The following is a 13,055-nucleotide window of genomic DNA, read 5'->3' as shown; positions in this document are numbered from 1 at the left end:
GAAAAAGCTGTCACTGTGGTGAGGGAACCCCAGCTAAGCACCACACACAGTGATGTCTCTTATCCCTGCCTCTGGCCTCCCTTTGTTGCCTCCCTGCCTTCCCCTGTGCCACCAGAGAACCCCACAGCAGAGAAAGGGGTCAACTTAGGACTAGTTGTCCTTGGCAATAAATTTAGTAGGAGAATGCCTTTTCGTGTTCCTTGTAGGCAATTTAGGTTCCTGATTTACTGTTCTGTGCAGATACTCTTCATTTTAGACATTGCTTTGGGGATTTAAGACCTATTCTCCTTGAAGTGGTTTCTAAAGATTTGTTCAGTCTGGGTGAAATGACAGCCCTTTCAGTGGAGTTGTGATTTGAATTTTACGCTTTTTGTTTAGTATTTACAAAAGTATTTGTAAGTTCTGTAAGTTATAATAGTAAAATAAACTGATGAGAGATTTCTGGTAAAGCATTAATACAAGGATTTTTTTGAGGATGTTTTATAATGCTTGTAAATGCAAAGTGTCGCTAGTTTTTTTCAGGGTATTCTTCGCCAATACATACATTGTAGTGTTACCTGTATCTCTGAGGAGTTCAGCTCAGTGACCCTGAACTGTCAGAAGAATCAGCTTGTCCTGGGTTGAGCTGACAGATTGTTGTAACAACAACAGTATTGTATTCTGTCATGTAATACAATTACAGGCCAAACCAGTTGGGATTGAAGATGTATCAGCTAAGCAGGATAAATCAGTAAATACCTCTATATCATTAAAGAATGTATACAAAAAAAGAAATATGCAGGAGTAGTTCTGGGATAGCTTTGAAAGTGAAATTAAACATGCCTGTCTGTATCAGGTTTATTTATTTTACTAAGCAGTTATATCTGAAAATAAGTGTTTGTGCTTTTTTTGTGTCAGTTGACACAGTTCTTTTATTGTGTTTTTCCCAGCCTGTCCTCCATTACATGGTTCTGTTCTGATTGCTGGCTCAGCTATTATGGCTATTGCAAGTTTGCTTAGTCTGGCTTACGTGTTTATTATGGGTAAGTAGCACCTAATATTCTGCATTTTTTCCTTTCAAGTAGACATAATTTATCTGAGCACAAGATGTGATTTCACAGTTACATAGTTTTAAAAATTACTGAGAAGTTGTCTGTATGTGTTGGCTTTGTTTCATAAAGTGTATGGGGAATCTTAAGAAACCCACAGTTTATCATCATAAACTGTTTCAAGATCAACACAGCCAGGTTTCTTAAGTAAGAGTATTTCAGTTGTAGGAGGGGTGTTGCTGTTTCAGTTCTGCATTTACACAGTTGGCCAGCTGGATCTTAGAATGAAGAGAGCAAAAGGGTGTAAAGGATTCTGTGGAGTGGGTTGTGGGATGGTGGTGACAAAAGCTTATCAAAACATGGACTTAAAGAAGCAAAAATCTGCCTACTGATTTGCACTAGTTAGAGGTAGGTTAAAAGAAGAGCAATTTGAAGGCACACCTTTCATTTTAGTGAACCCTAGTTTTCCTCCTGCTTAATTTTAAGACCCAGGAGAAAAGAATAGCAAAGCATTGTTTCAGAAACTGATCCGTTCATCAGATCTCAAAAAGATGAGAGATTTAAAGATGTGCTAAATAAGCAAAACCCAGCAATGCTGTGTGATTGGAATGCTGGCACACCACAGCATAAAATTGCATGGACTCTACAGCTTGGGTCAGAGTGGCTTTGTTTTCAAGCTGTGCACAGGCTCTTCAAACACCTCGTTGTTGTCCACCCTCTGTTGACAGACAACTGTGCAACTGAGGATATGTTACTTCCAGGTTCAGGTTGCTGAAGTGTTTGCAGTGAGTGCAGTCACAAGTCTGCACTGAACCATGCAGGCTCCCAGGTTGATGTGTGCACACCGTGTGTGGGCATGGCCAAAAATAGACCCTGAGACAGGGAGAATTTCCAGTAGAGAAGAAATTAAGGCAGAGTGCCTAATATTTGATATCCAAGTTAAATGAAGATGAGTCAAAAATACAGCAGATGTGAATCAAGCCTTTTAATTACAACAATAAATTTATGTTTTATTGACTTTGGTTTACTTTGATAAACTTGTATAGTATTCAATGCTGTGTGCTCATGGTCTGCATAAATGTTGCATTTCTGGTTTGATTTTGCTGGCTGAAGAAGTCAAATGTGACTGTTGGGGTAGATTCTAGCATGCCAAAATAAGCACAATGAATAGTGAATAACCTAATTCACCTTTAGAGCTGAGTGTATGAGTGGAGCAATTCAGATGCTGTATGTGATAAGATTATTTGTTTCCTAAACAGAAGAGTGCTTAGAGGCTCTAAGATTTCTGGATCATAAGTACCTTTGGACAGGGAAGCTGCAGTTCTGTGTGTTACAACTCTGTTGCAAGTTTTATCAGTAGACAATACCTTTTCCAAGGTAACACGTGACAAGATGAGAGGAAATGGCCTCAAGTTGTGCTGGGGAAGGTTCAGATTGGATATTAGGAAAATTTTTTTCTCTGAAAGAGTGGTCAAAGATTGAAACAGGCTGCCCAGGACATGGTGAAATCACGATCACTGGAAGTGATGTTTAGCCCCTTGGGGGACATGGGTTAGTGGTGTTGATGTTGCTTGGGTTGGGCTTGCTGGTTGCTTGGGCTTGATGTTCTGGGTCGTCTTCTTCAACCTTAACAATTCTATGGTTCTGTGTTTTTATTTGGTTAATTGTAACATTTATTCATCTGCTTGGTCACTTTTTTGTAATTATTTTAGGTTCCAGAATGAAAGATCATCCTCGCCCGGGGGTAAGCTTAAAATTAATAAATTTGGGGTGACTAGATGGCTCAGGGGATTGTAGTGAGATACTGAACCTTTCTTCACTAGTTCGAATTCAGACCAGGTTGGTAGCAAGCAACAGTTCTGGCTGTGTAACGGATGTCTAATGTTGAGTGAGTTGGTGGTCTCCATTGTCCCTATTGAGTGTGTCTGTAGTACTGTAATTGCCACCCTGACATAGGGTTACTCTGACTGTTGTGCCCAGATGGAGTTTCCATTGCTGTCACTGAAAGGTGGTGGAAGTTTGATGTTCTTTTACAATGCACTCTTCCACCTGAATATTTAAAAGCCATTTTGCTCACCTTATTAAAAAGCTTTTTCATTAATGTGAGTGTAAAACATCCAGGCGGCTTGTAAGAAAGACTTAAAAGGTTTTTTCCTGTGGTCTTGTACACCAGAACCCTTTGATATTCTCTTCAGTTCCTGGCTATACAGATGGCGTAACCTTGAACTTTTTTCTGATTTTCCTATAATGCCCCATAATTTGATGAGACCTTCTGAAAAGAAAGTGCCTGTCTTTAGGTAACACAGAACAAATTGAAAAATACGTTGTTTTTTTTAAGAAGGTTTTTCAGTTGGTAGTTTCGAATTGTAGAATAATAATTTTCAAAACAGTAATTTTCACAGACTTACGCAGTGCTTTTGAGTGATCCATGAATGTGAACTGCCTGATTTCTGGGGTTTTCCAGAAGCAAGGAAAGAGGCGCAACTGTAGAATACCAGTAAAACTTCCTTGCAGCATGGGGATCTGGCAAATACTAACTCATCCCACCTCCTGGATGCCAGCCATCATTTGAGACACATTTTCAGGTCTCCAGTCTAAAGCCTGAGACCCAGCTGTTGAAGGAAAATGGTTTCTAACAGTGAGAGCTGACTGCAGTTAGGACAAGAGATTTTTAGGTTTTTTTTGTTGTTGTTTTTTTGGTTTTTTTTTGTTTGTTTGTTTGTTTGTTTTTTGTTTTGGTTTTTTTTAATTTCCTTTTGCTCATCCATTTTCATTGTAAGGAATAGTATTTTAGAGGATTAGTCTTTCTTTATGGAAGGAATACAAGTGCACAGAGCTTTACAAAATGGAAGGAAAAGAGGTTAAGAGATGTTATAAAAATGAGCTGAGAAGTGAATTGAAAGTATGCTTCATTCAAAATGAAATCTTGTCTTTATCTAACATCCTTGTGCTTACTTGTAGAATGGAAGTAAACAGGGCAAGAGGAGGGTGGGTTTTTTTTCCTTAACTTAGTTTTGCTTGTAAATAAACTTTGCTTGTAAATAAAAGCATGCAAAATAGCATCCTTTGATGGGAACTCTGTTCTCTTTATGAGCTGCTCTCCTCACAAGGTGATCTTCCATGACAGCAAAGAATTAAGAAATAAATAGCCACAGCAGCACAGGAATGAACAGCATGTTACTCTCTGAATTTGGGACAGAAATGAAATCAAAAGAAGTTTTTAAAACTTAGATGTCATTAGATACCTCAGCTAGTACAAATATATTCTTTGCAGCTGCAGATAGGTGAGGGCTAGTACAGAAGAATTCAAGTGTTATAATTTCTGTTTGTGAACTTACAGCTGCGAGGGAAATTCCTGGGGAAACTGGAGTGTGTTAACATGCTGCTTGTTTCCATCAAGGGCTCTTCAGCCTATATTGCTGTGCTTTGAGGCAGTAAATAGGTTTGAAGTAATTTTAAGAATACACTTTGATTCTGTGTCATCTAATGACTATGGAAAACTTAATATTGGTGAAGGGCATAATTTTGACACTGGGGCACGCTTAAAAAATTATTACTGAGATTTTCCTGAGTCAGAGGGCGAAAAGGTGTGTTTTTGAAATCTGCCATCTTAACCAAGTACTGATTTTTTTTTTAGTATTTCTGTAGGTTGCATGTGTTGTTTCTGATGATTGTCTACCAGACTAAATGCACAACTGTCATGTATTTCTTTCTGAGGAGATTCACTTGATCTGCTTGGCTGCTAATTTTCTTTTCTTTTTTAGTCGTGCTGCTTTGTTACTAACCATTGATCAAATGACAGAAATTATCAGTTAGGTTTTAGAGCTTAAAAGTAGTATCTGCATGATTTCTGCTGCCACCTAGGGGTATCTAATCTGGGTAAACATTAGAGGAAGGGAAAACTACTTGGAGAATGCAGCTATTGACTGATAATTTTTTTCCAGACCTTTAGTCATTAATTTGATTAACATTAAGCTTTCTTCATTTTTATAGAATCACTACTTACTGTATATGTCAATTAGAGTAATTTAACTGTGGCCAGCCAGAAGTAAACATGAAGGCTTTTTATACATATATGTATTTTTAAATGTTTTGCAGAAAGCTGTAGAAGAACCACTAAATGGTAGGTGATATTCAAGGTTTATCTTCTCATTAAGGGATTAATTATGGATAAAGATAGTTCTAGTTCCCACTACCACAACACTAAGATGGCAGATCAGTGTGGCAACTTACGTGGCTCTGTGAGTCAGTAAGAGCTTGATTTCTCAATAAAAGATTGCCTGCAGCTCCAGACTCCCTTTATTATGCCACCATGCTTGCTAGCCAGAGATGCTGTTTGACTGTTTTAGGACATATCTAGCATCTCACTATACTATGTGCACCCTCTTTGCTTTGCAAAAATGTCCAGCTTTTAAGGGAAGAAGAGGGACTTGTATTGAAAACTGATGTTAATGCATAAAGATTTATTTGGGTGAAATACTTAATGATCACAGCAAAATCTATCCTTACCACTCTATTCTTTCTGTATTTCCTTGGGTTGGGGCAACTCTCATGGTGTTGAGAGACTGATAGCACTTAAGGCGAGGGAAATTTACAGTGAAAAAGAGATGACTTTGAATTTTTTTGTTTTGCTATTATGTTCACTAATTGGCATGCTGAGTAGTAGCAAGTTCTAACCTGAATTTTAGAACTAACATGAATATTAACCTGTAAAGCATTTATTTCTTTTTCACTCATTACTAATCCATCTTCTTGACTTTTAAAGATGCAAAAGGAGTGATGTTGGAATGATGGTAAGTCTAACAGATGTTTGTTTTAATGGCTAAGCATTTGAGAGTTTTTGATGTTTAGAGTAACCCAGTGCTATTTCAATGAAACTTGGAGGACAGGTTTCAGGGCAGGTGCTGTTCTTATTCAAAATGTATTTAATGGTAAAGAAAGAATACATGTATCCTATATTAAACATAGGGGAAGAATGTGTATTCCTAAACAGTGAAGAGGATGAGTCAGTGAGAGAACTGTGCAATAGTGTGTTTGTGATCAAATGTGGAAAGTCAAATAGCTTTATGTTTCCTTTTTGCTCGTGGAATATTTAACATGCATGGAATGATGGTGGGTTGTTCTATTTGGGTGTGGTTTTGGGTATTTGGTGGTTTTTTGTTTTGGTTTTTTGGTTGGTGTTTTTGTTTCATTTTTTGTTTTTGTTTTTTGTTTGTTTGTTATATTATTGTTGGTATGACTAAGCTTTCTCTCTGCATTTTAATTGGTGATCCTCAATGGTTAACCACAGGAAAGTTGTTTAAAATTAACTTTCTCTCCCTCTCCCCCCCTTTAGGTGTTACTTGAATTCTCTGAGTTTTGTTAGATTGTATTCCAATCAGATTTCACTCAGTTTATTATTTTTCAGATAGCTCTCATTTAAGAGCTTAAATTTTAGGCTAGATGATAAGGTTTGAAAATGAAAACAGTACTATTGAGTCTTTTCTATTCAGCAGCTATACTTTTCATGGGAATAGGATTAAAAAAAGCACTTGTTGATGCTGTTGTTACTTAGGTTTCTCCCTGAATACTGAGCAAGCTTGTCATGAGGTATCACTAGACCCTTAGCCTAGTATTCCTGCATTCAATTACAACATTTTGCTACTTGGAAGGAAGAGTAAACTCACTCCAAATCTGGTAGCTCACTTGAAATACTTTTATATCATGCCATTTCTAGGAGGCATGAATTGACAACAAGCAAATAAATGAGGTACTAGTTAGCTGTAATTGGAAAAAAGGTGTATGAGTTTTAAAAACAGATCTCCTTACAAATACCACGTGCTGTTCAATTTGTGTTACTTATGACCACTACATTTGGTTCATCCAAATATCCCATATAATTATTTTCTAAACCAATAGGATTACACTTCTACAGTACAAAGGACAAGTGCATTGGTGTCTCATAAACACATTGGTAAATGTATACCAGTTAGTGTAATCTCAGCTGGATGGAATGGAAGGCAGGGCCTGCTCCAGGACTGGCTACTGCTTATTCTTGACAGAGTTGAGACCAAGAAACAAGTAGATATTTGCCAGTCCATTGCATTCAGAGCAGACCAGAAGGAAGATCAGGATGGGCTCTCTGCAGTTACCTCAGCCTGCTGAAGAAAAGGCAGAATTTTGATTGGAGATCAATTTTAAATAAGTTGCCTGTTTTTTTCTTGGGTTTCATTTAGGTTATGAAAACCTACACTCTAGTGCTGAGGTGGAGCTTCCAAAAGCACAGAAATTGTCAACTACCTATTTAATTTTAGGGTAGAGGTAGAAGTCTGTCTCTGTTTTTTCTGCTCTGAAAGATGGCTCCTAACTAGTGACAGAAGGTTTTACAAATGGAAGGCAAATGTTCTGACTCACATGCTGGAGGCAGTAAACTATTGAGCTTTACCCGCTTCTATGTTAACCTTCCCTGGAAGATTCACACACAGACCGAAGCAGGGATGAATCAGGTGCTGAAGCTGACCAGCTTACAAAATAGCATGTGAAAGTAAACTAGCATTAGAATATATGGACAGGGTGGGTCAGGCAGCTGAGCCTGTGAGCCACTTCAGCTTATTCAAATTCATGAGTGAGAGCTCCAAGACAGTGTCCACCTTTCTTTTGTGGAGAGGCTGAAACATCACTTGCTGTTAGTAACATCTTTTCCCAATAGTGCTAAATGTGCTTTCAATTTTGAAATGAAAAAAATCTGTAAGCTGTGACTTGCATAGCATTGCTGTTCTTCCCAAACAATATTTCTTTTTCTTTCTTTTTAAATTCCCAGAACTGCAGAGTTATGTGATGCGTATATAAAAAGTACACCGTTGTTGATACACCGTGGCCTTGAAGATGCACTACTCATCGAGAAGAAATTCAGGACTCTAGTTGTTTTGCATGTGTGGCAAAAGTGCTTTTGATATAAATGACATAATTTTATAGTCACAGCAGCTGTAGCAAGGAACATATGTGTTTGCCCACATGTGATCTTTATTTTCTTTTGTTAGGGTGTATATGGGATGGTTGAGGGTGAGACTATAAAAAGCGCTATTTGCCCAGTACACAGTCTCCCTGCAGTAATCCTTAGTGGTATTATTTTCAAAAAGTATCATTAGTCACTGCTTTGATAATGGGCCTGCTGAGCCCAGAAATTGCAATACCATTTAGACTATTGTTTTCTTTATTTGTGTGCATGGACAAAGTATGGTTTATGTGTATGATACAAGCAGGAAGTAGAGATTGTACAAATACATATTTTCTGACATTCATCAAATTTTTATTAAAGAAATACAAAGTTAGTCACAAAGTTGCATAAGTACAAAGTTTATTCCCAGCTCTCTTGAAATTATTAACAAAGTTCTAATTCCACGAGATGCTAGTATTCCTCTCTGTGGACAGTAGTCATGTGTGCTCTGGTGGCTGATATTTTTGTCCAGTGAGAGGGCTCTCAGTGCCTCCTCTGTATCCTTTGATGAGAAACTGCTTAGCTGTTGGAGCCTAATTCAGCACTGGAATTACAGAGCACAGGAGCTGGTAATCTTAATGCTGAATGGGGTTCTTTTGTGTGTTCATTTTGTGCAGTGTGTGGAATTGGAAGCAATTTCAGGCTTTCTTAACTCAGTGAATTTGTGAAAGTTGCGGATGCTTCATAAAAATAGAAGTTTCCTATTTAGTATATTTTTGACAGTTTAAAACCTTGTTTTCTTGAATGGAAAAGAGCTATATAATTTCTGGCCCAGGTTTGTGTTGCTGCCATTACATCACAAATACATAGAATAAAAAGTAGGAAGAGCTGATGAGGAGTGAGGAAGCTCAGTTTCTGTATATATATCTAATGGTATGGTTAAAAATCAGTTTACTAGGACTTGCACATTCCATGAGATTCTGCTATGTTTTACAGTTATTTTGAGAGTTGTTCCAGTATAGTTGGCTGCTCTTGGACTTTGCGTATGCTTTGTAGAAATCTTGACACTGTTTCCTGTTTGTACTAAGGTACTGTATTTCAAAGGCACACACGGTTTTCTCCTTCTAACAATTTAAAACTTGGTTTGGAAAGCTGTTGCCGAACAGTCACGTAATAAAATCCATGTTTTTAAAGATCCTGAGTAATTTGGCAGTTCTCAAAATTGAATGTTACAAACCAAGGTTCATATCCATTTTGTGGGTGCATGTTGCAGGGATTTGGGTCTCTGCACATCGAACTCCGAGTCGCATTAAGAATTTAACAAAGCAAAATTGAGGTGTCGTATTTTACAGTAGGTGCTGTCATATCGTCCCTCTTGCCAAGGCTGCAGGATTGAGCCATTTAAAGCAAGCTATGGGCCAGCCCTCACTGGGATCAGTGGAACTGGACGCAGGGAAGAGGGTCACCCATGCGATAAGATATGGGAGAAACATGTATGGCTCTCATTTACTGTCCTACTTTGCCAGTGGGAGTATTCACATAAGGTTTGAGCTCTTACAGATGAATCTTTTGGTGCAGGTTTTTCCATAATCTCAGTGATACCGAACTAAAGATGGGAGATGGTGCTCCATTACAATTCAGTATAAAAATTTTTCTAATTTAGTATTGTGCAGTGCTCCCTGTGTATAACTAGTGATTCCCTCTGTCAAGTTGAAAGTCTTAGCAGCAGAGGAATAAAAAACCAAATTAACTGGAATTCTGTTGAGGTATTCTGCCTTATAAAAGCAATTATGTATAATAGCTTTATGTTAATTTCTCTAAAGCAAACTGCAGCAGAACCCCCCTGTGTCACCGTGGGATCAGGCGGAGCTGTTCCTAGGAATTGTCAAGACCTGAGGAGCTCAGTGGCTGGCTATGTGCTGCAGAACGCGGCCCCAGAAATGGGAGAAACTCACCATCCTGTTGCATTAAGGGCTGGATTTCTTGTAGGTGGGAATTTAAAAGTGGGAGTTCAAAAAGTCATTGGTACACCTAGCCAGCCCTTTCCCACCAGTAATTTAAACCAAAGTTATTCATAACTGTATGCTTTCATTTGTGTGTGTACATATGTGTGTATATATAAATATATAGACATTTTAAATATCTATAGATCTATAGTCTTTACCCAAGAAACTGTTTTTATTTATGAAACATAAAATTATTTTGTAAATATTGTGCTAATATTCTTAAAAAATAAAGTCATTTTAAGTTGTTTTTGCAGGAGATTTACTTGTTGCTAGCACATTGAACTTCTGTGGCTGCTTCCATAAATTCATAGTCATAGCTGCTCTTCTCCCTGTCTTTATGTATTACTTACTGGATCTACAGGAATGTTATCAGGGTTACATAGGCTGCAGCAGATGATTTTGGGTGTGTTTCTCCTTAGAAAGGTCATCCAGATGGTGAAGTGAGTGTGTAGGCTGCCTTGTAATGACTTCAATTATGCTCTCCAGCATCAACCATCAAGTGCTGTCGCCCCAGTGCTGTGGGAGGAAACGAGGAGTATCAAGCTGCTGCTGCCACTGTAACTTCAGAAACGGCAGTGCAGCACCTCTCTTCAGTCCGTGTTTGTAGCCCTGCAATGGTATTTCTGTGAGAAGAGGATCCCTTGTGTTACTGCTGAAGCACTGCTGGATGAGTTCTGGATTTCCTGAAGTTGTCTTTAATGTTCATTTGACTGCGGAGAGAGGGAGCTGCAAGTCGTGCCTGGTAGGCTTTCCACTCACACATCCTCTTCTGTGCAGCTGAGCTGATGGGAACAGTGGAAATTATTGGTAATTCCCTTGTTTGTTCAAGGTGACTTTTAACTGTGGCTGTTGAACTTCAGTGTCTCTACAGAAATGTTTTGTGACTTCTCTAGACACACTTTCCTCTCTAAAGGAGCCATGAACCACAATTTGAGCTATTTAAACAGAATTTTAACAGTTCTAGAATTTTCTGTGCAGGGACCCAACTGCATGGTGACCTGCAAGCTCAGGAAAACTGGTCTTGAAGCTCAGGAAAGCTGCATGCTTGAATTTCTGGGTGAGAGAAATAGTGCTAATCTAAATGTATGTGACTGGAGAATATCTCAACACAGTACCATCAGTGACGCTCAGTACCTGTGATCCAGACTGCTCCAGTCAGTTCAACCAGGAAAACCAACCCAGATGTGAGCTTCCAGTCCAGAAGCCTTCCGAAAGCGCTTGATCAGAGCTCTGCAGTTCAGCAGTTGCTACCGAGTTACCTACCTAAGAGTAGAAGTGGACAGCCTCTGGTTCATTTCCACTTTGCAGAAGAATTTATATTTCTTTCCTATGGAAAATAATGCTTTTGTGCTCTAGTGCTCTGTGCCTTTGTCATAGATGCAGCCAGTACTGTCTTGGACTTCAGTACCTCCTTGCTTCCTGTATCCTTGAGCATTCTTGCAAAGCTTTTGGGATGAAAAAGTGTGAGATGGACTTCCTCTAGTTTCCATGTTGCTTCCCTACAGTGCCTGCGGCAGAAGCACAGCAGGGGTAGGGCATGGCCTGGGAGGTGCACCCCAAACCCTTCACTCTGCAGCTGGGCTGTGGGAAAAGGACAAGGAGTACTCAAAAAGTACAAGAGAAGGGCAGAACCAGACTATTTTTCAATGAAATGATGAATTGGCAAAAAAAATTAATACACAAATGTAAATAGCATGGAGACAAGGATCATCTGCTCTGGGGGAGGAAAGCTGCAGTGTTGAAACAAATTTTGGTTTCTTCTGTTCTTTAGCTTTTTTTAAAGACTACAGACAGGAGGCTTTTGAAATTATTGGGCTGGAGAGTGGGTGCTGTGAAGGGAAGAGAGAGTCTGCCATGAATACAAGTTTGGTGGGAGAATTAAAGAGCATAGGAACTTCAAGTTTGCGAGAAGAGTGTGAACAGTTTCTCCTAACATTGCTAAAATTGGTACTTTTGGACCCTCCAGAGTTATGGGACTAATTTTGTTTCTTCACTGAAAGGGTTGTCAAGCACTGGAACAGGCTCCCCAGGGCAGTGGTGGAGTCATTGGATGTGGCACTCACTGATACAGTTTTTTTGACAGGGTAGTGTTCAGTTAAAAGTTGGCCTTGATGATCTTGGAGGTCTTTTCTGACCTTAATAATTCCATTATTCTGTATAGTGCTGCTGTCTGCATGTGACCACGCAGCTGAGCACGTGGAGGTCCTTGGGCATGTGCAGTTGTCACATGAAGTCAGACTCTACCTCCACACCTCAGTGATGTCCCCTGGGCACAGCAACTGCTTTGTGCAGAGTAAGGTCTGGCACACCTTCAACTTGAATTAAAGTACTGAATTTTACTGTCATTCACAATTTATGTACCTGCAGATTGTGAAAGATTTTGAAACTCCTCTAGTAATTAGTCTTCCCCCTTTCCTACCCCATCCCACACCCTCTCTGCCTTTCTTTCAAGGCTTCACAATAGGTGGGTGCAGGTTAAACTTGGAATGGTTACCAGACCTGGGGAAAAACAAAGGATACAACATTTTTCAGAATTTGGCTTGAGGGTACTTGTATTTGGTTGCATTAATTTAACTTTCCTTTTTTTCTTCCAGAAGTGCTGCAGGAATTGCTTTTAGAGCAAGAACATTTGGTTGTATTTTTTTTCTGTGTGAGAGCAGTATTCTTTAATAAACTAGGTACATGGGAAAGAGGGAAGAAAAACCCAACCCAGCAAATCAGTGGAAATCCACGGTGCTGTTAAACCAAAGGTTCATCCAAGGACAAATGGAAGTTCAGACAGCAGTAAGGAGAAAAGGGACCTTTAAGATCTATTAATTGCAATTTATTTCATCTAAGTTTGAGCATAGCCAAACTTAGTTTCACTGAAGAAAAAGGTGATCATGTTTCTCTGGCATTCATGTCAATGAAAAAGAAAATTCGCCTATTGAAGTAAAGACACTGTGTTGTGTGCAGAGCTCTGCAGGTATGGGAGTTAACCTAAGAACTTGGAAGCTTTGATTTGTCTCACATCAAGAAACACTGAGAATTTAAGGATCATAATAAAATGATATAAATTGTAATTAAAGGAGCCCAGCATGGAAATAGAATCCTTTGTATCCTGCA

The 13,055-nt window shown here is 38.9% G+C and overlaps 1 protein-coding gene across 1 annotated transcript in view; it reads left to right on the top strand.

The window, feature by feature from the left end:
- Window positions 1-10,203, top strand: part of CD47 (CD47 molecule) — a 31,807-nt gene extending 21,604 nt beyond the window's left edge. The window contains exons 8-12 of the mRNA XM_031060806.1: window positions 930-1,022; window positions 2,741-2,772; window positions 5,127-5,151; window positions 5,794-5,821; window positions 7,828-10,203. Of these exons, the coding sequence (XP_030916666.1) occupies window positions 930-1,022; window positions 2,741-2,772; window positions 5,127-5,151; window positions 5,794-5,819 (176 nt within the window). The 3' untranslated portion in view covers window positions 5,820-5,821; window positions 7,828-10,203. The remainder of the gene's footprint in view (window positions 1-929; window positions 1,023-2,740; window positions 2,773-5,126; window positions 5,152-5,793; window positions 5,822-7,827) is intronic.
- Window positions 10,204-13,055: the final 2,852 nt, after the last annotated feature.

Source organism: Geospiza fortis, unplaced genomic scaffold (genome assembly GCF_000277835.1).
Source record: "Geospiza fortis unplaced genomic scaffold, GeoFor_1.0 scaffold131, whole genome shotgun sequence".
Taxonomy (NCBI): domain Eukaryota; kingdom Metazoa; phylum Chordata; class Aves; order Passeriformes; family Thraupidae; genus Geospiza; species Geospiza fortis.
This window is presented reverse-complemented; position numbering and strand designations above follow the sequence as displayed.